We start from the raw sequence: 22577 nt of genomic DNA on the forward strand, positions 1-22577 counted from the left end.
GTCCGTTGTGGCTCTTTTCTTACACAAATTGGCACACAAATTGGGGTACGTCATCCCCTCCTGATCGCGAGATTTTCTGAAACATTATTCTAATGAAAACGGGCGCTTTATAAATCGGGAAAGTCCTTTTTTGTTTTTTTTAACGCATCGTGTGGAAGAGGGTTAAGTTCTCAGCCGCCCAATGTTAGCAAAAAAAACCCAGGGTGGTGGTATTTGGGTGTCCCCCCCCCCACTTTTGGCTAAACAATTGGCTCTCCGTATCCAGAAGTCCTAAAAGTTAAGAAAAGGCCTGGGAGATCACGATCTTTGGCTCCCTCAAGGATAACAGAAACGGGAGCGAAGGCAGACTTCCTCTCGAGTTACAATCAAAACCTGAATGAGGAGCCCGTGGCTGGACCCCAACGCCCATCAGCCTCAGCCAACAAGAATAAGGGGAATTGCAATCACCAGCCAATTTCCAGCCAGGCCCTCCAGTTCTCAACGGCAGCCTCTTGGTTCCCTGGGCAAGCGGTGGTCTGCAGCCAAATGGAAAAACACCTGGAAGGGGTAAATGGGCAGGTATCTCTGCCAGTCGCTGTACGCCTTTCTGAACTGGCACGAAGAGAGGCTCGTCCTGTAGTTTTGACCGAGGCTTCCCAAGAGCCTGGAGCAAACTCCTCCTCCCGAGAAAAACCCCTTTTATTCATTGACTGTGAATTCTGCTCATTCCCATCCAGCAAAGTCTTTCAAGGGAGGATTTATGGTCACAGACCTTATCTAGCTTGGAGAGCTGCCAGGCCGATCTCTGCAAAACCTGGCCAGGAGTCTCGGAGAGTCACGAACCAATTAAGCGAACGAATGGTCTCCTGCAAACTCCACTCCCCTGTCGCTCCTCTTTTATTTCCTCTGGGAGGGGGCATTTATCCTCCACTTGTGGCTTTACTCCCGAGTCGACCCCTGTTCTTTAGCTGCTCCCTTCGTCTGGCCACTCTGCGCATGCGTACACTGGGAACAGGCTCCAGCTGTTCGTCTGCCTCACTGATGTCTGACTCCGAAGGCAGCTGATAACTGACATATAACTGTGGCCCCCTCTCTGCCTCCAATACAGACCCCTCATCAGAGCCTTCCCCCGACTCCAGGACTGGCCCAGGTTCCTCCCCAACCCTCCTCACTGTCCAAATCTGCTACCAGCTCCACTGGCTGCTGGTGGGCCAAAACAGAGAGACACCTTCATGGGTAACCAAGACTCGGGGAAAATTCTAGGGCGACAAAGGATTTTGCAACTTTCTCTGGGTCTTAAGAGGCCCTTTTCCCATGAGCTTAATGGCGCCGGCCCAGCGGCCCACCTGCCCTACACATCTCCATTCAAACATCCTGCCAAAAATTACCTTCACTGTCTTGTTTCTTATTAAAGACTTTATTCGATAGCAAAAGGCACACTTTTACAACTGTGAAGCTGCCGACGATGAGTCTTTCTTTCCTTGTCTCTGTGTGGGTTTCGTCTTTACAAAAAATCTTTTCCTCTTTTCCAACGTGACCCAGCTAAGTCGCCTGCCCGCCTCACTTTCCTGCCCTTGGAAGGCGAGACACTGATCTGGCTTTTTTTTTTAAGGAGGGGTTTCCCCCCCATCCCCCCCTTGGGTTGGTGGAGTAGGAAGGAAGGAAGTTTGGACACGATCGAGAGGTTTAAAAGCCCGGGAGAAAACAATGGCGGTGCACGAAAGTTGGAAGAGAAGGGGAGGACAAAAAAAAACGAAACAAAACGAGACAAGCCATTTTTCTTGATATTTTAAGTAATGGTATTTGCGTTTTTCGATATTGAGGAATACCTGGCAAAATCACTTCTGGTGTGAAAGACAAATGGAGTCCGTTTGACCGCGAGGGGCAAACTGGACCAGTGGATATTTCAGTCCAAGCAAAGGAATCCAGCCACAGGGACACCTTCCTCGAAGCCTGGCCTGTTTGCGTCCGTAGAAACCTGGAGTGAGGGAAGGGGTGGGTGGAAGGCTCCCCTTCCCTTCCCCCCCTTCTGAACCCAAGACACCATCGGCCAAATGTAGAGGGAGCCCCACCCAGCCCCTTCCAACCATGCCACGTTTTAAAGCACGCCAGGCCCTCCAGGCTCTTTTCCGAGGTTTGTGTTCCCTTTCTACGTCCAGGAAAGGACGTTATGTGGACGGCCAGCCAGCCAGCCAGCAATCAGTACAGATATCAGAGGGGGGAAAAGTCCACAAGCTTTAATAGACGCCACTCCCACCCTGCAACCACTAAACGTGGCCTCTTCAGACCTGAAAAGTTCAAGAGGTGTTTCCTCGGTGACCGTTTTTTTTTCAGAAGGGGGGGGGAGGAGGCGCAAGCTTCGATGGGGAGGGGGGGTGTTGAAGGCCGCTCGGGCCCCGCTTTCCCTCTTCTCGCTTGGTGTGGCTGAGTTATCGTACAATTTACATCCGTAGCCAAGAAGGCGACAGGCTCCGTTGCTTGCCCTTCTTTCTCTCTCTCTCTCCCAGCGGCCCTTGGGGAAGCCTTCAGAAAGTCCATCGGTCATGCAGGTGGCTTGGGCTGCTAAAGGAGTTGCTCGTGGAGGCCTCTGTGGTTGGGGCTCGCTGAGCGGAATCCTCCCCATTCAGGCTCTTCCGGCAGACGGGACACGTGTCGTGCTGACGAAGGAGAAAGGGAAAAAAAAAAGCACGTGTGTGAGCGACTGGAGGGAGGAACGTTGTCTTCTTGTGCCTTCTAGTGGTTCAGATACAGAGCCACGGTGGTTAGAGGGCAGTACTGCAGGCTGCTTCTGCTGACTGCCGGCTGCCTGCAATTTGGCAGTTTGAATCTCACCAGGTTCAAGGTTGACTCAGCCTTCCGTCCTTCCAAGGTCAGTAAAACGAGGACCCAGATTGTTGGGGGCAAGAGGCTGACTCTGGAAACCGCTTAGAGAGGGCTGAAAAGCACCGTGAAGCAGTATATAAGCATAAGAGCTATTGCTTGTGAAAGAAAGAAAAAGGAAGGAAAGAGAGAAGGAAGCAAGGAAAGAAGGAAGGAGGGAGGGAAGGAAGGAAGGCATAGTGACCCGGTGGTTAGAATGCTGTTTTGCAGATTAACTCTGCTGACTGCCAGCAGTTCGATCCTGACTGGCTCAAGGTTGACTCAGCCTTCCGTCCTTCCGAGGTGGGTAAAATGAGGACCCAGATTGTTGGGGGCAAGAGGCTGACTCTGGAAACCGCTTAGAGAGGGCTGGAAAACACTGTGAAGCAGGATATAAGTCTAAGGGCTATTGCTAGTCCGTCCTTCCTTCCTTCCTTCCTTCCTTCCTTCCTTCCTTCCTTCCTTCCTTCCTTCCTTCCTTCCTTCCTCCCTCCCTCCCTCCCTCCCTCCCTCCTAAAGGTTGACTCAACCTTCCGTCCTTCCGAGGTGGGTCAAATGAGGACCCAGATTGTTGGGGGCAAGAGGCTGACTCTGGAAACCGCTTAGAGACGGCTGTAAAGCACTGTGAAGTGGTATATAAGTCTTAAGTGCTATTGCTATTTGCTGTGGTGGCACCTCAGATTTCCTGCCCCAGAGCCAGGATTAATGCCCCCCGACCCCCGACCCCATCTGCCCGAGCAGAGACTCACCAGTTCCAGCCATGGCACAATGCAGCTGCTATGGAAATAGTGATTGCACGGAAGTTGCCGGACCTGCTCCGCCACGGTGTAGTCTTCTTTGCACACGGGGCACTCCAAGCCCGTATCTGCGGGAGGGTGGAACGTTAGTGCCAGCGGCCAGAGGGAGGGAGTTTCTCCTAGGCTCAGGAAACCGAAAGCGAGAGTGGTGGGAAGCGGGGGGAACGATGGGGCTTTGGGGCTGTCACTCCCGGGAAAAGCAAGAGAAAGCAAAGCATCCCGAGAGAGAAAAGATACGGAAAGAAAAAGAATGAAGAGGTCCAGGATTCGATGAGAGGAAAGATCTTGGACGGTCACACTTGAGTGATAAAGTTTAGCAATCTGCAATTGGGGGGTCGGGTGGAGCTGCTTATCCTCAAAGGGGTCCTAAGCGCCCACTTCCTTTGAAACGCAGCCTTGGAGTTGCCCTTAAGACCAGGGGTGTCAAACTCAAGGCCTGGGGGCCGGATCCAGCCCACAGGTTGCTCCTGAGCTCCGTTTTCGCTGGCAGAGGGTTGCAGGAGACTGTCGCGGCCAAAAATGGATCCCGGGGACCTGTTTTCGCTGGCAGAGAGCTCGAGCCACCACAGGCACCCCCAAGTGACGCTGAACTGGCCACGCTCATCCTGGCCACCCTCGCCTCGAAGTCAAACCTAACCCTGATGCAGCCTTCAAGGAAATCGAGCTTGACACCCCTGCTTAAGACATCCTCCCAGAAAATGACTGGTGTGTTGTATCGCATGCAATAGAAAGAAAAGAAAGAGAGAGAGAGAGAAAGGGAAGGGGAAAGGGAAGGAAAAGAGGAAAGGGAAGGAAAAAGGGAAAGGAAAGGAAAAGAGGAAAGGGAATGAAAAGGGGAAAGGAAAAGAAAGGGAAGGGAAGGAAAAAGAGAAAGGAAAGGAAAGCCTTGTCAAAGTGGCTCTGGAGAAGCTCTCCAAAAGGGACAAAAACTTACCCACTTGTTCCTGAGTGACGGTCACTGTTGGGAGGGAGGAAATTTTCTCCTTCTCAGCCGGGGGAGGCCCCGTATTTTCCAAGTGCCCCATAAGCTGCAAGAGAGGAGGTGGTGGTTACGCAAGAGAAGAGGCCTTAAGGCTGAGGGGGCTGGGAAGAGCTGGCGGAGGGCTCCTCCCGGAGAATCAGCGTGGGAATCAGGCACTTGCCCAAAGCTTTTAAAAAATGCACCTTCCTTCAGAAGGCAGGAGGTCTACGGAGAGTCTCAGGTCATCCAGGTCATGGTTGTCCCAAAGGGGCTGTTTGTTTTCAAGAGGCAACTGGACTTCCTGGTTTTTCTCTGAAGACATTTCGCTTCTCATCCAAGAAGCTTCTTCAGCTCTGACTGGATGGTGGGGAAGGGAAGGATTGATCCTCCTTGCAGACAGCTGGTCATTTGCATCCTTTTAGAGGGTCATTGAGGGCACTAGGTTTATTTGTGTCCTCAGATAAATGGGTCCTTCCACACCCATTTGCACCACTAAGGTGACCCTGGGGACACTGATAAACCTCCAAGTGGCCTCAATGACCCTCTCAAAGGATGCAAATGACCAGCTGTCTGCAAGGTGTATCAATCCTTCCCTTCCCCAATAACCCTCTAAAAGGATGCAAATGACCATCTGCCTGCAAGGAGTATAAATCCTTCCATTCCTCACCATCCAGCCAGAGCTGAAGAAGCTTCTTGGGTGAGAAGCAAAATGTCTTTAAAGAAGACACAAATCCAAGTGGCCTCAACGACCCTCTAAAAATGATGCAAATGACCAGCTGCCTGCAAGGAATATAAATCCCTCCATTCCTCACCATCCAGTCAAGAGCTGAAGCAGCTCCTTGGATGAGAAGCAAAACGTCTTTAAAGAAGACACAAATAAATCTCCAAGTGGCCTCAATGACCCTCTAAAAGGATGCAAATGACCAGCTGCCTGCAAGGGATATAAATCCCTCCATTCCTCACCATCCAGTCAGAGCTGAAGAAGCTTCTTGGATGAGAAGCAAAACATCTTCAAAAGAAAAAAACAGAAAGTCCAGTTACCTCTTGAAAACAAAAAGCATCTTTGGTCCAGAAGCTTCCTGATCTTTGGGTCTCAACAATCAAGTAGGACTTAACCAGACAAAGACTCTGGTTCTGGTCGAACCAACGTCCCCTCAACATTGTTCCCAGCAGATCAAAATTGTACAGGTAGTCCTCGACTTACCCCAGTCCACTTCGTGAACGTTCGAAGTTACGACAGGGCCGAAATAGTGACTTGTGACCATTTTTCACACTGCAGCATCGCCAAGGCCACGTTTAACATTCAGATGCTTGACAACTGACTCACACTTGTGACGGCTGCAGTGTCCTGGGGGTGTGTGCGTGTCACCCTGATCCCCTTATGTGACCTGACAAAGTCAAAGGGGAAACCAGATTCACTTAACAATGGTGTAACTAATTTTTAAGACCCGCAACGATTCACTTAGCAAACGTGGCAAGCGACGTTGTAAAACAGGGCAAAACCCACTTAACCGATTTCTCACTTATTGATTAATTGATTTCTCAATTATGGGCTCAATTGTGGTTGTACGTTGAGGACTACCTGCATTGCAAGGGAATTTGACTGTAGCCATCCTTTTAAGATCTGATCTTAAAAAACCTGCAGCGACCCAGATTGCCTTAAAGGGCAGCGTTAAACCAGAATGGTTTTAGTTAGTTAAACAACCAGTGGTTTGATTGTCACATAACACTAAGCCCAAATAGATGAGTCTGTTTATCATACCAAATTAGAAATAAGCATAAGGCTCTGAGGAGGGCTCTGTGTCGGAGGCAGAGCGGGGGCCAGGGCCGTCTGACAGTTATCAGCTGCCTCCCGAGTCAGACATCAATGAGGCAGAAGAACAGCTGGAGCCTGTTCCCAGTGTGCGCATGCGCAGAGCTGCCAGACGAAGGGAACGGCTAAAGAACAGGGGTCGACTTGGGAGTAAAGCCACAGGTGGACGATGACTGGCCTCTCTCAGAGGAAATAAAAGGGGAGTGGAGTTTGCGGGAGAGACAATTAGTTCACTTAATTTGTTTGTGACTCTCCGAGGCTCCTTGCCAAGTTCAGCAGAGATCGGCCTGGCAGCTCTCCAAGCCAGATTAGGTCTGTGACTGTAAATCCTCCCTTGAAAGACTTTGCTGGATGCGAATGAGCAGAATTCACAGTCAATTAATAAAATTTTGCCGGGACAAGGAGTTGGCTTCAGGCTCTCGAGAAGCCTCGCTCAGAACAGCGAGTCTCCTTTCAACGCTAAGCTCCAAATGACTCAGGTTCATTCCCGTTTGCTGCAACGGCCGGCAAGAGAGATGGACCGGCTGAGCAAAGGGAGACTGCGACAAGGGAAGAGAAGGCCCAGCGTTGCCCCACAGGTGTCCCTGCCGGAGGAGAAGGGCAGCCTTGCCCGAGGCCGGCTGGCCGGTGCCTTTACCTGGGTCAAGACAGCATCGAGGCCGCTCTGGTCCCACGCGTAGTCCCCAAAGCTAGAATGCAGTCTGCCCTGCATGCCTCCCCTGGAGGGAGGGAAAGAAAAGGGAGCTCAACGGGGGGGCCTGGGGGAAAAGAGCTGCTTTCCCCCCACTCAGCTTACAAGTCCCACATGGTGGACAAGGACTTCCAGCCCTCTTGGCTGCCCCCCCCCCCCGCCAAGTTTTCTGCAACTCCTAGTAAGAAAAAGACACTACCGTGTTTCCCCGAAAATAAGACAGGTCTTATTTTCTTTTGACCCCCCTCGAAATAAGCCTTCTTTGGCCTTCTTTTCCAGGAGACCTTATTATATTTGGGGCGCAGGAGGCAGTGAGCATGGTCACCTCATGGCTGCTGCTGTGTTGCAATATTTTCGGGGAGGGCTTATTTTAGCGCATGCACTCAAAAGCCCGACTGGGCTTATTATCCGGGGAGGTCTTATTTTCGGGGAAACAGGATAGGAGAAGTAGTTCCAGGGCCCAGGGAGAAGGGGTTCAGCTGCAATGGTCAGCACAATTCTCCAAGGATAACTAGGATGCGGGAACTGTGAAATAGGGGAGGTTGTCCAGTTCGAAGCCAGGCCCGGAGCAGGACCAAAGACCCGGAAATGGAAGAGGAAGGGAATTGCCTGGCTGAGATTCAAGCCATCTTCCCTCAACAAGCTTCCAGCCCACCGTTCCGGGTCTACGGCTACGCGGCCAACTCTGCAGCCAACTCGTCATAGGATAACCCGCTGTGGGACAAGAGTCAAACTAATATCGAAGAAATAGCGAGCAGAATCATGAAAGGATGCCGAAGGAGGGACAAAAAGGAAATCATCATCATTTAACGACCCCACAATCCCTTGCGGGGTGGAGTGTGGGCAACTGAATGGAGCTAGTAGAGTGCTTGAATGGCCGGATGCCCATCCTGTTGCCAGTGCGGAGTTTTGTTCAGCAGATATATTCTCATTGTGCCCAGAGAGAGAAATATCTGCCTCTACCTAGGATTGAACTCACAGCCTCCTGATTGTGAGGCGAGAGCTCCACCTCTAGGCCAACGCACCACTCCAGGGAAAAGGCACCGATCATCATCATCATCGCTTAACGATCCCATAATCCCTGGCAGGGTGGAGTCTGGGCAACTGACTGGAGCTAGCAGAGTGTTTGAATGGCCAGATGCCCTTCCTGTTGCCAGCGCGGAGTTTTGTTCAGTAGATATATTCCCATTGTGCCGAGAGAGAGAAATATCTGCCTCTACCTAGGATCAAACTCACAGCCTCCTGAGGTGAGAGCTCCACTTTTAGGCCACGGCACCATTCCAGGGACAAAATGAAATGTGAAGGACAAAAATTGAAATGTTTTTTTAAAAAATATTTTAAATAATTGAATTGTTGAATTGTCTCGCAGCGAGTTATCCTGTGGGGTGAGTTGGCCATGGCGAGTTGTCCTCCCATTCTGCAAAGGCAGGCCGGGAGCAGGATCAAAAACCCGGAGACGAAGAGGAGGGAAATTGCCTGCCTGAGTTTCAAACCATCTTCCCTCTTGAAGCTCCCAGCCCTCCCTTCTGGGGGTCAGACCTGAGAAGTGGCTTGAAAAGGTCCCAGGACAACCCCAACTTCACATGTTCCCCACACCCCTGCATGCAAGCACTTGAGGGCAACACAATTGTCGCCAAGAGTGGACGCCACTCACCAGGAGAAAGACGGAGGTGGCGATCCAGGAACGGCTGAATTTGCAAAGAAGCCGGCGAAGATCTGCTGGATTATTCTGCTCCGGAGTATGTGTGATGATTTGTCAAGTGGGAACAACAGATAAAAAAAGTCACAGGTAAGAGAGGAGCAGCTGTACTAAACGGACGTTGCCACCTGGCCGAGAGGAAGCCCAATCTGCTGATACCACAAGATGGTTTTCTGGCAGCCAAACAAGTTCACCTTATGCCACGCAGGAAGTGTCACTCACACACACACACACACACACACTCACACTCTTTGACAAAGACCAAAATGACGAATATTGAATATACAATGCTGAACTGGCTGTCAGAGTCCAGGTAGGATCGCAATGAAAACGACAGGTCGTCCTCGACTTCCCACGGTTCATTTAGTGGCCGTTCGAAGTCAAAACAGCACAACAAAAGTGACTCGGGATCATTTCTCACAGTTATGACCTTTGCAGAAACCCCATGATTATGTGGTGAAAATTCAGATACTTGGCAACTGGTTCACATTTATGACGGTTGCAGTATCCCGGGGTGGTCACATGATCCTTTTTTGGTGGGCTTTTGCTAGAGCAGGAGGGCTGGGCTAGAAAAAACTCGCCCCTTTGGTTCTTACCCTTCAATGGCCGGCGACCGATCGGGCCGTGTGCTGAGGCGGGGCCGATACCGCCGGGTCATTGGCAGTCGCGGGGGTCGGCTTGGTCCCCAAAGATCTGCGTGGGCTTGGTGGCCCCTCTCGTTGTCCCGGCCATTGTGGTCCAGAGAGCTGCTTAGGAATGGGAAGACCATGGAACGATCCAGCTGGTCCCAGAACTGAGGGAGAGGGATGGAAAGTTGAGGAAAAGAGTCAGAACCGGCTTAGAGGCATAACGAAAACTCCACCTGAGGGGAAAAGCAGGATTTTCTTTACCAGAAAGCAAATTTTTATACAGGTAATCCTCAACAGTTCGTTTAGTGACCGTCCAAAGTCACAATGGAACTGAAAAAAAGTGACTTATGACCGTTTCTCACAGTGGCATCCTCATATGATCAAAATTCAGACTCTTGACAATGGATTCGTATTTATGACCATGGCTGTCTTCCCGGGGGGGGGGGGGAGGTGTCACGCGATGCCCTTTTGCGACCTTCTGAAGAACAAAGTCAATGGGGGAGCCAGATTCAATTAACAACCGAGTGACTAACTTATCAACTGCAGGGATTCACTTAAGAAATGTGGCCAGAAAAGTCGCAAAACGGAGCCGAACTCACTTAACTAATTTCTCACTTAACCATATAAGTGTGTTGTTGTGGTCGTAAGGACAATCTGTACGTGTCCCGTTGGTCCCTTAACTTGCCAATCAGCTCTTTGTGTAGCCATGCTAGTCTTCTCTGGAGTCTCCTGTTTTTTCTTTTTCTGTGGTATTGTTTTGGTCGGGCTTTTATTAGCTTGTTTTTCAGACTATCCCAAGCATCCTGCATTGTTTTCCCCTCTACGTTTTCCACCCATGGAATCCTTCCTAGTTAATCTCTAAGCTTGTTGAAGTCGGCTTGCTTAAAGTCTAAAACACTAGTTACCTTTGACTGTATTATGGTGAATTCTAGAGGTTGGATAGCCACTTGTCTGGAATGGTAGAGGGTCTTCTGCTTGAGCAGGGGTTGGACTGGAAGACCTCTGAGGTCCCTTTCAGCTCTACTCTGATTGACTCACCCTGACTCTAAAGCCAGAGGGCAGAAGTGTTCCATAAGCAGAAGGAAGATACAGTTCTGGAGCCCTCCCAAAGCCCAACCATGTGAATGGACTGCCATCTGTCAGAAATGATGTAGGGTGTCCTGGTTGGGCAGGGGGGTTGGACTAGATGACCTACAAAGTGCCTTCCAACTCTGTTAATCTGAATCTATCTAAGATGATCAAAGGCTTGGAGGCTAAAACAGACGATAAACGGTTGCAGGAACTGGGCCTGGCTAGTCTAGGGAAGAGAAGGACCAGGGGAGACAGGATAGCAGCCTTCCAATATTTGAGGGGCTGCCCCAGAGAGGAGGAAGGGGGTCAAGCTATTCTCCAAAGCACCTTTGAAGGCCAGACAAGGAATAATGGATGGAAACTGACCAAGGAGAGATTCAACCTAGAAATAAGGAAAACTTTTCCGACAATGAGAACAACCAACCCATGGAACAGAAGTTGCCTTCAGAAGTTGTGGGAGTTTCATTCCTGGAGGCTTCCAAGAAGAGACTGGCCTGCCCTCGGTCGGAAATGGTGTAGGGTTGGGCTGGGGTGTGTGTGGACTAGATGACCTACAAGGTTCCTTCCAACTTTGATCATCCGTCAATCAATTTACAGCCTCGCCTAAGATAGGCTGGGAGGGCCAGGGAGTTTCCCCCTTTTGTGACCGAGACGACATTAAGCAATGCGACTGAACCAGTTGAGTTCAAATGAAAGATGAGCTCGGGCAAAGCAGTGGCTGGAGGTCAAGAGGGACGTGGCTTGATACGTTGAGTCCAAGGGCTAAATTCAGAATCAACAGATGGAGGTGGAGGGAAATAGCTTTATTTTTAAAAGAATTGCCTACAGATCCAAATATCTGAATTGCTCTGAGCCAGAACTCCCGAAGGGATCAAGACATCATAGCCTGAAATAATTATTCCAGTATGCTTATTCCAAGGGTGTGTGTGTGTGTGCTAGAGGGGACTATAAATCTATTTCAATTGATAGGATATTGGTCCCTCTGACCAGTAAGATGCTGAGCAACTAACAAGAACTGAAATGCAACATAAATATATGCATTTTAAAGATAGATAGATAGATAGATAGATAGATAGATAGATAGATAGGGATGGATGAATATAGATAAAGATATAGATAGATAATGGATATAGATATAGATTGATTGATATAGAGAGATAGATACGAGAGAGAGACATAGATAGATAGATAGATAGATAGATAGATGATAGATAGATAGATAGATAGAGATATAGATAGATAGATAGATAGATGATAGATAGATAGATAGAGATAATGGATATAGATATAGATTGATTGATATATAGATAGAAACGAGACATAGATAGATAGATGATAGATAGATAGATAGATAGATAGATAGATAGATAGATAGATAGATAGATAGATAGATAGATAGATAGATAGATAGATAGTTAATAGATAGATAGAGATAGATAGATAATGGATATAGATATAGATTGATCGATAAAAAAGATAGATAGATACGAGAGACAGAGAGACATAGACAGATGATAGATAGCTATAGACTGATTGAGATAGATAGAGTTAGAGAGATAGAGATAGATATGGATATACAGTAGAAATAGATTGATTGATATAGATATAGATAGATACAAGAGAGAGAGAGAGACATAGATAGATAGATAGATAGATAGATAGATAGATAGATAGATATAGATAGATATAGACTGATTGATATAGATAGAGAGATAGAGAGATAGGGAGGAGAGAGACATATAGATAGGTAGAGAAAGAAATAGATAGATAGACAGAGAAATAGAGATAGGTATATAGATATAGATAAATAGATATAGACAGACAGACAGAGACAGATATAGATATATAGATTATATAGCTTGGCATTGATTATAGGTTGTCATCGACTTACAACAGCTCATTTAGTGACTGTTCAAGTTACAACGGCACTGAAAAGTGTGACTTAGGACCGTTGTTCACACTGCTACAGCATCCCCACAGTCCCGGGATCAACATTCAGATGCTTGGCCACAGGTTCCTATTTATGACGGTGTCCCGGGGTCATGTGATCCCCTTTTGACCAGCAACGCCAATGGGGAAAACCAGATTCAATTAACAACCATGCTACTAACTTATCAAGCGCAACAATTCACTTAACAAGAAAGGTCATCAAAGGGGCCAAAACCCACTGAACCCATGTCTCACTTAGCAACAGAAATTTCGAGCGTCGGCGTGGTCGTAAGTCAAGGACTGCCTGCAATCCAACTCAGGTGGGGCCCGTGGTTGATTTGAAGACCGAAGGGAGGAGGAGGAAGAGGCGCCTTCATCCTTTGACCCACTGGGGTTCCCCCTATAAGACCCCGTAAGGCAGGGGTGTCCAAACTTGGGAACTTTAAGACTTGTGGACTTCAACTCCCAGAATTCTCCAGCCAGCATGGCTGGCTGGGGAATTCTGGGAGTTGAAGTCCACAAGTCTTAAAGTTCCCAAGTTTAGACACTCCTGCCGTAAGGTGACATTCGGCCACTCATACGACCCAGCTGGCCTTGGCACCCGCGGTTGGCAGCCACCTCGACGAGTGTGAACGCTCAGCGGGCCTTCCAGATCCGTCCGAGAGGATAGAACCGATATTGAAATAACAAGATTCCAAATTGAATTCCACAATTGGAAGGGAGACAGGCGCAGGGTCTGCGGGAGTAGGTAACGTCAAAGGTAACCCCGGCTGCGATGGCCACGCGGGCCATTCCAAAGCACAGCAGAAGAAACACCCAGGACTAATGATACGTTTCAAACCAAAGCGGCTGGGTGAGCTCAGGCCGCTAATTATAATATAATTATCATAGAGGTGGGCAGGGGCGTAATTTCGTATTTCTTTCTTCTGCCATGGTTACGTAGCCTATATTAGAGGTGGTTAACCCTTTGCGAGCTGGAGGCAACAAAATTCCATTTTAATGTACGTCGATTGTTGTACAAAGTGACAATAAAGTTATTCTATTCTGTATTTTACTTTCTATTCTATATTTTACTCTCCTATTCTATTCTACTCGTCTATTCTCTACTTTCTATTCTATCCTATATTATTCTATTGTACTTTTTACATTCTATTCTGTTCTATTCAATTCTATATTTTACTCTATTCTCTTCTGTTCTACTCTATATTCTATTCTATTCTATTCTATTCTATATTTTACATTCTATCCTATTCTTATTCTATCTTATCCAATTCTGTATTCTATACTATTTTGTTCCATCCTATTTATTCTATTCTATTCTATTCTATTCTATTTCTATCCTATCCAATTCTGTATTCTATACTATTCTATTCTATTTTTTCTATTCTATTCTGTTCCATTCTATTCTATTCTTATTCTGTTCTGTTCTATATTTTACTCTCCATTTTATTCTATATTTTACATTCTATTCTATATTCTATTCTTATTCTATCCTATCCTATCCAATCCAATTCTGTATTCTACACTATTCTGTTCTATTCTATTCTTATTCTATTCTATCCTATCCAATTCTGTATCCTATTCTATTCTGTTCTTCTATTTTTTTCTATTCTATTCTATTCTTATTCTATTCTATTCTTATTCTATTCTACCCTATCCAATTCTGTATTCTATTCCATTCTATTCTATTCTTATTCTGTTCTATATTTTACTCTCTATTTTATTCTAGATTTTACATTCTATTCTATACTCTATTCTTATTCTATCCTATCCTATCCAATTCTGTATTCTATACTATTCTGTTCTATTCTATTCTTATTCTATTCTATTCTATCCTATACAATTCTGTATCCTATTCTATTCTGTTCTTCTATTTTTTTCCTATTCTATTCTATTCTATTCTATTCTATTCTATTCTATTCTTATTTTATTCTTAACTCTATTCTATCCTACCCAATTCTATATTCTATTCTATTCTGTTCCATTCTATTCTATTCTTGTTCTGTTCTATATTTTACTCTCTATTTTATTCCGTCTTTGACATTCTATTCTATATTCTATTCGCCAGCAGCATCTTCACAACCCTCTAAACCCTTGTGAAGGGACTCAGCTTACGGAGCTAACCCCATTGCCTGGGCTCTCACGACACCGGAAGCATCAGTTGGCCACACATGAAGCCACCGACCAGCCACCTGGGCACCCCACGGAGGTCTGCAAACTCAGCCTCCAAGGAGAGGGGCAGCCTAGCCCAGAGACAGTCAGCCTCCATCCATGCAGGATGACTGCCTCACCCTGCAGCAGAGGCCAGGATGGGACGATTATCCCCTGGGGAAGCATGTGTCACACCTGGCTTGTTCGGTCGTCCCTGTCAGGCTTGGCCACAGAGCACAGGTGGGAGAGCCAGCAATGCCTCGGCTGAGAGGTAGTGGGAGGCAGACTGGCAGCTGAAATGTCTCTGAATAGCTTCCCTTTTCCAAGCGTCTGCCCACTCAAAAGCTTGTCTCACACAACAGGAACTTGGGGTGACCAAGTCACCCATCTAAATATAAAAAGCGTCTTGGGTCTAACGCTATACTTAGTCTGACTTGCAATGCATTTGCAAAAGCCGAGAGTCAGCCCTTCTTTCCTTTAAGATGCACTTCGTATGCTCGGCTCCTGCTAAAAATTGCCTATATTTTTTTTACTAGCTGGATACTCGTGCTCCGCTACGAAACTAGGTGATCGGGTTTGATAAATCGACTACAGCTTACAGAAAATTAATGGGTAGTTACAATCAATTGGCCTCTCCTATCCCCCTTCTCTTCCTCAGGTTTGCCCCACAGAGGCCTCTCCTATCCCCTTCTCTCCCTCAGGTGGCCCCATTGATCCTCTCCTATCCCCTTCTCTCCCTCAGGTGGCCCCATTGATCCTCTCCTATCCCCTTCTCTCCCTCAGGCTTGCTCCACAGAGGCCTCTCCTATCTTATCCCCTTCTCTCCCTCAGATGGCCCCATTGATCCTCTCCTATCCCCTTCTCTCCCTCAGGCTTGCTCCACAGAGGCCTCTCTTGTCTTATTCCCCTTCTCTCCCTCAGTCTAACTCCTTAGCATCAGAGCGGTTTTCAGGTGGGGAGGGGGAGTAGAATGTCTAAACTCCCAGCCCGCAGGCCGGATGAGTCACGCGCTGGCCACGCCCAAGTGGCAGTTGGAACAGAGTTCTTTTCAGGTGGGAAGGGGGAGTAGAACATCTAAGTCCTTAGCATCAGAGCGTGTTAATAATAATAATATAAGAAATACTAATGATCTGAGGGTCATTTCGAAAAACCCTTTCTTAGCGAGCACCTAGAAACCAAGAGGACACATACAGGCCAAATTTCAGATTTGTAGGCTTTACGGTTCTGGAGATTTCGTGATGATGGTGAGTGGTATTTCGCTTTTATATATAGAGATATCAAAGTTTGCAGTGGTGCTTTACGGTTCTGGAGATTTCGTGATGATGGTGAGTGGTATTTCGCTTTTATATATAGAGATATCAAAGTTTGCAGTGGTGCTTTACGGTTCTGGAGATTTCATGATGATGGTGAGTGGTATTTCGCTTTTATATATAGAGATATCAAAGTTTGCAGTGGTGCTGCAAATCGTGGCGGCCAAAACTAGATGCAGTATTCCAAGTGTGGCCTTACCAAGGCCTTATAAAGTGGTATCAACCCTTCACGTGATCTTGATTCTATCCCTCTGCCGATGCAGCCTAGAACTGTGTTGGCTTTTTTGGCAGCTGCTGCGCACGGCTGGCTGATATCATGAGCATTATCCGTATTTATTGACTGATTTATTAAGGAAAATGATCCAAAGCTTTATCTAGTTTTAAGCATCACACTGAGAGTTACACTTCCTCAAATGTCCAATGGCTTCTTTTTCACACCCCTGTCTTTTTCAAATTAGAAATCTACGTCACCCCAAAAGAGCCACAGACAAAACCAGATCAATGTAGTTCAAGGGTGGGAATGGACAGGGAAGGACCCCTCCCCGACACAGCGGTAGAAAGCTGAAGAGAAGGGAAAAAAAGAACAGGTAAACTCACCTCTGCAAATGGGGTGGAAGGACTTTCATCGTTGCCACTGCTGTTGCCTTCTAAAAAACTAGAGAGAGACAGGGGGGAAAAAAACAGGTTGCAGGAGAACGCCAGGACATTAGAAAGAACAGGGATTCTCAACCTTGGGGACTTTAAAAATGTGTGGGCTTTCACTCCCAGAAATTCCCACTTCCCTGGTCGCCAACTTACCAGGGAACGAACTAGTAGGGGTCTAGAATACCTCGCCACGGGACAAGAGTTAAGACTAATGTCGTAGAAATGGTGGAATAGAATCATGAAAGGAAGGATGCCCAAGGAGGGACAGAACGAAAGGCAAATGGCAAAAATTAAAATAACGTTTTGGAAAAGGATTAAAAATTGGCTAGAGGCAATAACAGGAGTCAAAATAGATTGGAAACCGGAAGTTTTTCTGCTGGGAATAATGACTGCGAAATATAAAAAAGAAATCTAGTATTTGATTTTACATATAATTACAGCGGTGAGGATTGCCTTCGCTCAGAAATGGAAAAATATAAATTAATACCAAGCGAAGATGACATAATAAGGAAGGTTATGGACTGTGCCGAAATGGACAAATTAACAAAAGAAATCCAGGGAAAAGAAGAGAGAGAATATTACCAGATATGGGATAAATGGTATAGATGGATGGAGGAAAGAAATAAGGATCAATGAAGTCCATAAAGCCCAAAAATAGTAGTTAAGGAAAATTAACATATATATAAATGCACTCAAGAGAGTTTAAATTTACTAGAGGTAATCACCCAATATAGTAGATAGGTGAGCAAAATAAGAGGGTTAAAAATGGTGAAATGCAAATGAAATATATTAGAAGGGGAAATAAGGAGAATTGTACCGATTTGTAATTGCTATTAGAAAATTCCTGTTCGTACTGTATTGTGTAAATGTAGTGTACGTCTAAGTTTTGTGTGTGTGCTTTGTATGTTTGTAAAATAATAATAATAATAATAAAAAAGCTAATAATAATAATAATAAAATAACGCTTTAACTATTTAAATAATTAAATTGAATTGTCGAATTGTCCCTGCAGCGGGTTGTCCCATGATAGGACATGCATGCACACGCGCCTCCCGTCACCCAGCTAGTCTTGGGGTCTCTGCACGTATGTGAGGGGAGCGGGGCCTTCCCCGATCTGCGCAGGTTCCCGCCCGAGCAAAGTCTATGGCGGGGTGTCCAAACTTGGGAACTTTAAGACTTGTGGACTTCAACTCCCAGAATTCTGGGAGTTGAAGTCCACAAGTCTTAAAGTTCCCAAGTTTGGACACCCCTGGTCTATGGGGATCTCAGATTCAATTAACCACCGTGTGACTAACAAAAAAATTGCAATGATTCACTTAGCCACCGTGGCAGGCAAAGTCATACAATGAAGCACCGTTCACTGGGCAAGTGTTTCACTCGGCAACAAAAAGTTTGGGCTGAAACATGGCCATAAGCTGAGGACGACCAGCAGCCTGGATTTCAACTGCCGGAATTGCACCTGGTTTTGAACTGGCTGAGGTTGACAAAGTCCCTTCAGAAGAAGAGAGGAGGACACATGTAAAAGGGCATCCTGTTGCTGCTTGTCAGGAAAATTACCTGGAATCATCTGTTACTTCTTCAATAAAGCCAGATTCACATCGGGGACATGTGTATTCCTGCCAAGAAAGGAAGAAAGAAATTAAAAATGGGGCCATGAGATTTCAGCCCATAATAACCACGCGTCCCCCATCCCACTTAAGTTTCAATTGGCAAAGGAAGGCTACTGGTTCATTGCTTTTTCCAGGAGTATCTTTCAAGGAGGACAAAGCAGGTCACAGATTTCAGAGCAAGGTAGAATCCATCGGCTCGGCGGGTGTCACACACTGGCGGTTGTGATGCGTATTTTGAGCGACAGGGAGCCACAGCAGAGGGATGAAAGAACCACATGTAGCTCCAGAGCCACAGGTCGCTGACCCCGTGAACTAGGTCATCAGATTAAACCGGCGTATACGCCTTATCTGCTTGGGCCCTGGGAGTCTACCATCTCGGAATGTGGGACATGAGATAATCCTACGTACTACGGACAGGCAGTTCCAATGAAATGTTTTTAAAAATCCTGCCTTAACGGGGAGAACTCTAAGCATACATTTCCAAGCACAGGGTACACCCGTGGCGACGAATCTATGAATCTATGGCACGTGTGCCCAAAATGGCAACACGAAGCCATGTCGCTCCGCCAGCTGATGGTTGGGAACGCATGTGCTTTAGAACCTGGAAGTTTGGCTTTTCCCCGACGAGCGTGCAATGTTTTCGTGCAGCCTCTTGGGCACTCGTTGCCGAAAATAGAATTCTTTATTGGCCAAGTATGATTGGAAACGCAAGGAATTGGTCTTTGGTGCAGATGCTCTCAGTGTACATAAGGGGAATAAAAATACATTCATGAAGAATAAAAAGATGCAACACTTAGTGAGAGTCAAGGTTACTATTAAGCGATCAAATCGTACTAGGAAAGAAAGAAAAACAATATAAATTGTAAAGAGACAAGCAACATGGTTATAGTCATAAGTGGGAAGAGATAGGTACTAGGAAGGAAGAGAAGAATAATAGTAATACAGAATTAGTAGATAATTTGACAGTGTTGTGGGAATTAGTTGTTTAGCAGAGTGATGGCATTCGGGGGAAAAACTCCTTGTGTCTAGTTGTTCTGGTGTGCAGTGCCCTATAGCGTCGAAAACGTTCGCCATCAATGGACTATTAGACCACTGTTTCTCAACCTTGGCAATTTTAAGCTGGCTGGGGAATTCTGGGAGTTGAAGTCCACACATCTTAAAGGTTGCCAAGGTTGAGAAACCCCAGATTAGACAATAATTGAACGGGATGCTTTGAAATTATAGAGTCTTACATTAACAGGGCTGCATTGTCAGCCTTCCATGATTTTAATTCCGTGCCATTTCAGACAAAAGGGCTGTCCAGTCTCTTCTGAAAAACCTCCACCCACAACTTCTGGTGGCAAGCTGTTCCACTGGCTAATTGTCCTCCCTGTTAGGGAGTTAATTCCAGGTTGCTTCCCTCCTTGGGTAGTTTCCATCCATTAGCTCTTGTCCTGCCTTCTAGTGCTTCGGAAAAGAGGGACCCTCAAATACTGGAATACTGCTGGGATGTCTACCCTGGTGCTTCTTTTGGATCTCAATGGAAGGTGATACAATAAAGGAAATTAAATGTGGTTGACAAGCATTCAACAAGCTAAAGGTAATTTTCAAGAACCACCTCTCGCGAAGCCTATGGCTCTGGTTTTCCCAGTTGCAATGGATGGCTGTGGAAGCTGGACCATAAGGAAGGCTCAAGAATGGAGGCCTTTGAACTCTGGTGCTGGAGAAGACTCCTGCATTGAGTCCCTTGGACTGCAAGGCCATCCAACCGATCGGTCCTAGAGGAGATCCACCCTGGCTGCTCTTTAGAAGGCCAGATCCTGAAGAGGAAACTCAAAAGACTTTGGCCACCTGATGAGAAGGAAGAAGGACTCCCTGGAGAAGAGCCTCATGCTGGGAACGATGGAGGGCAGAAGAAGAAGAAGGGGACGGCAGAGAAGGAGGGGGCTGGATGGAGTCACCGAAGCAGTTGGCCTGAGCTTAAATGGACTCCAGAGGATGGAAGAGGACAGGAAGGGCTGGAGGAATGAAATCCATGGAGTCACAATGGGTCGGACACAACTTTGCAACTAACAACATGCCCGAAAAGTTTTCCATCACTGTGTGCCACCTGCTCTAACGTATGCTGGTGAAACGTGGACATTAACCTCACAACCGACATAAAAACTGCAAGTGGCATAATGAGCCATCGAAACACAAGATAAGATAGAAAGACCTACACATGGATTACAGAACAAGTGAAAGTATACGATGCCATCAAGAGAGTAAGAGAGTTGAAACGGAAATGGAGCGGTCCCATACCAGGAAGAACCGATGGCAGGGGGACCAAGGCAGTCGCGGAATGGATCCCCCTGGATTAATAAGAGTCCCTGAAAGAGATCTAAAGCAAGACGGATCGGAGACATCAGCAAGTAGGGTGGACCCAACTGGCAAAGAAAGCTCAGGACCATTATTGGTTGGAAATACGTGGAAGAAGCCTTCATCCTGCCATGGATAGACCACGGTTAGAATGAGGACGATGAAGATTCCATACTCAATTCCTGCAACCGTACTTCAAGAACGGTTTTTCAAGAAGAGATGGGACAGCCATTGGTCCAGGGTGCTATAGAGCGGGGGTCTCCAACCTTGGCAACTTTAAGACGTGTGGACTTCAACTCCCAGAATTCCTCAGCCAACAAAGCTTGTGGACTTCAACTCCCAGTTTTGCTGGCTGAGGAATTCTGGGAGTTGAAGTCCACAAGCTTTGCTGGCTGAGGAACTCTGGGAGTTGAAGTCCACAAGCCTTAAAGTTATCAAGGTTGGAGACCCCTGCTTCAACAGCGGGTTGGGCTAGACGACCTCTAGGGTCCCTTCCAACTCTGCCATAGGTAGTCCTCGACTTACAACAGTTCGCTTAGTGATCGTTCAAAGGCACAACGTGGCCACGAAAAAAATGTGACTCAGGAGCGTTTTTCACATTTGTCGCATCCCCACATCGTCCCGCGATCAAAATTCAGATCCTTGGCAACGGGCTCCTATTTATTATGATGGTTGCAACGTCCTGGGGGGTCACGCGATCCCCTTTGTGACTGAGCCAAGTCAATGGGGAAGCGAGATTCACTTAGCGACCGAGTTTTACTTACTCACCTACTAAGTATTATTACCTACTAAGACTGTATTATTATTATTCCTCTCTTCCTTCCTAGTGCCTCTCTCTTCCCACTTAGGACTATAACCCTGTTACTTGTTTCTTTACAATTTATATTGTTTTATTTGTTTCCTGGTATGATTTGATTGCTTATTAGTAACCTTGACTCTCGCTAAGTGTTGCATCTTTTTATTCTTGATGAATGTATTTTTATTCTCCATATGAACACTGAGAGCTTATGCACCAAAGACAAATTCCTTGTGTGTCCAATCACACTTGGCCAATAAAGAACTCAATTCAATTTTATTCTATTCTATTCAATTCTATTCTTCTTTCCTCTTATTGTATTCCATTCCATTCCATTGTATTCCTTATTCCATTCTGAATCCTATTCTATTCCTTATTCTATTGTATTCTATTCGATTCTCTATCCCATTCCTTATTCTATTCTAATTCTTATTATAATGAATTCTTATTCTATTCTATTCTATTATTACCAACTGACCAACTGCGGTGATTCGCTTTCACAAAACAAAGCAAGGAAAGCCTGGGCCTAACTCAACTTAAGACAGGTCTCACTCAGCAACAGACGTTTGGGTCGTAAATCGAGGACTTACCTGCCTGGAGCCTCCTGCTTCGGCAAGCGCGCTCGGACTAGATGACCTCCAGGGTCCCTTCCCACCCTGTTAGTCTTGCTCTGTTACCCAAAAAACTCTCCGCCTTTCCCAGGCTGCTGCTGCCGCCTTCGGATTCTTCGGACCCCCAGCATCCCCCTCCCCAATGTGGGGGGCGCCAGGTTGGGGAAAGAGGCTTGTGCCCTCCACCCACCCATTAATCCCCCCCCACCGGCCTGGGGCGCAGCCGAGCGGGATTAAGGGGGGGGGAATTCGGTGGGGGGGTGCCCCGTCGCCCCTCCCCTCGTTTACAAGGGGGATCCAGCCCTCCCCTCCCCCCACCAACCCGTGTCACCCCTCCCCCACCAGGTCTTTCCCGCAACGGGCGGGGGGGGGATTCCGGGGCTCACCGGCAGCTTGGGGCTGACCTCGCCCTTGCAGCTGTGGCAAAAGAAGCGGTGCTGGGCGACGGCGGCCGTCGCGGCAGCCGAAGAGGCCTCCGCCATCCTCCGCCCCGCCGAAGCCTTCGCCGGGCTTGGAAAAGCCAAACAGCGCCGCTTGGGCCGACAGACGGCCACCGAGCCACGTAGGTCTAGAGCGGCCAGCGGCGAAGCCGGGTGAGACCGCTCTAGCCGCGTCGCTTCCGGGCCCGCCTCCCCTGTCGAGCCGAGCCCTGCGATAGGCCAGCGTGTAAGGAGGCGCTTCCGGCGGGG

The 22577-nt window shown here is 47.1% G+C and overlaps 1 protein-coding gene across 1 annotated transcript; it reads right to left on the reverse strand.

The window, feature by feature from the left end:
• Positions 1-2201: 2201 nt before the first annotated feature.
• On the reverse strand, positions 2202-22433 carry RNF115 (ring finger protein 115). Its single transcript, XM_081968574.1, has 9 exons — positions 22275-22433; positions 18092-18150; positions 16487-16544; positions 9396-9592; positions 8755-8829; positions 7047-7128; positions 4570-4663; positions 3588-3703; positions 2202-2636 (listed from the first exon to the last, which is right to left on the reverse strand). The coding sequence occupies exons 1-9, from the start codon at positions 22368-22370 to the stop codon at positions 2505-2507; spliced, it is 909 nt and encodes a 302-aa protein (XP_081824700.1). The 5' UTR covers positions 22371-22433; the 3' UTR covers positions 2202-2504.
• Positions 22434-22577: the final 144 nt, after the last annotated feature.

Source organism: Natrix helvetica, assembly GCF_964273705.1.
Source record: "Natrix helvetica genome assembly, chromosome: 16".
NCBI lineage: Eukaryota > Metazoa > Chordata > Lepidosauria > Squamata > Natricidae > Natrix > Natrix helvetica.

Bases quoted from the DNA above. Each gene is read 5' to 3' on its own strand.
- RNF115 (XM_081968574.1), bottom strand. From the start codon at position 22,370: ATGGCGGAGGCCTCTTCGGCTGCCGCGACGGCCGCCGTCGCCCAGCAC. The intron at 18,151-22,274 runs GTGAGCCCCGGA...CTTTCTTGGCAG, and splicing joins AGGTCAGCCCCAAGCTGCCG to GAATACACATGTCCCCGATG. The intron at 4,664-7,046 runs GTAAAGGCACCG...CCTCTCTTGCAG, and splicing joins TCGATGCTGTCTTGACCCAG to CTTATGGGGCACTTGGAAAA.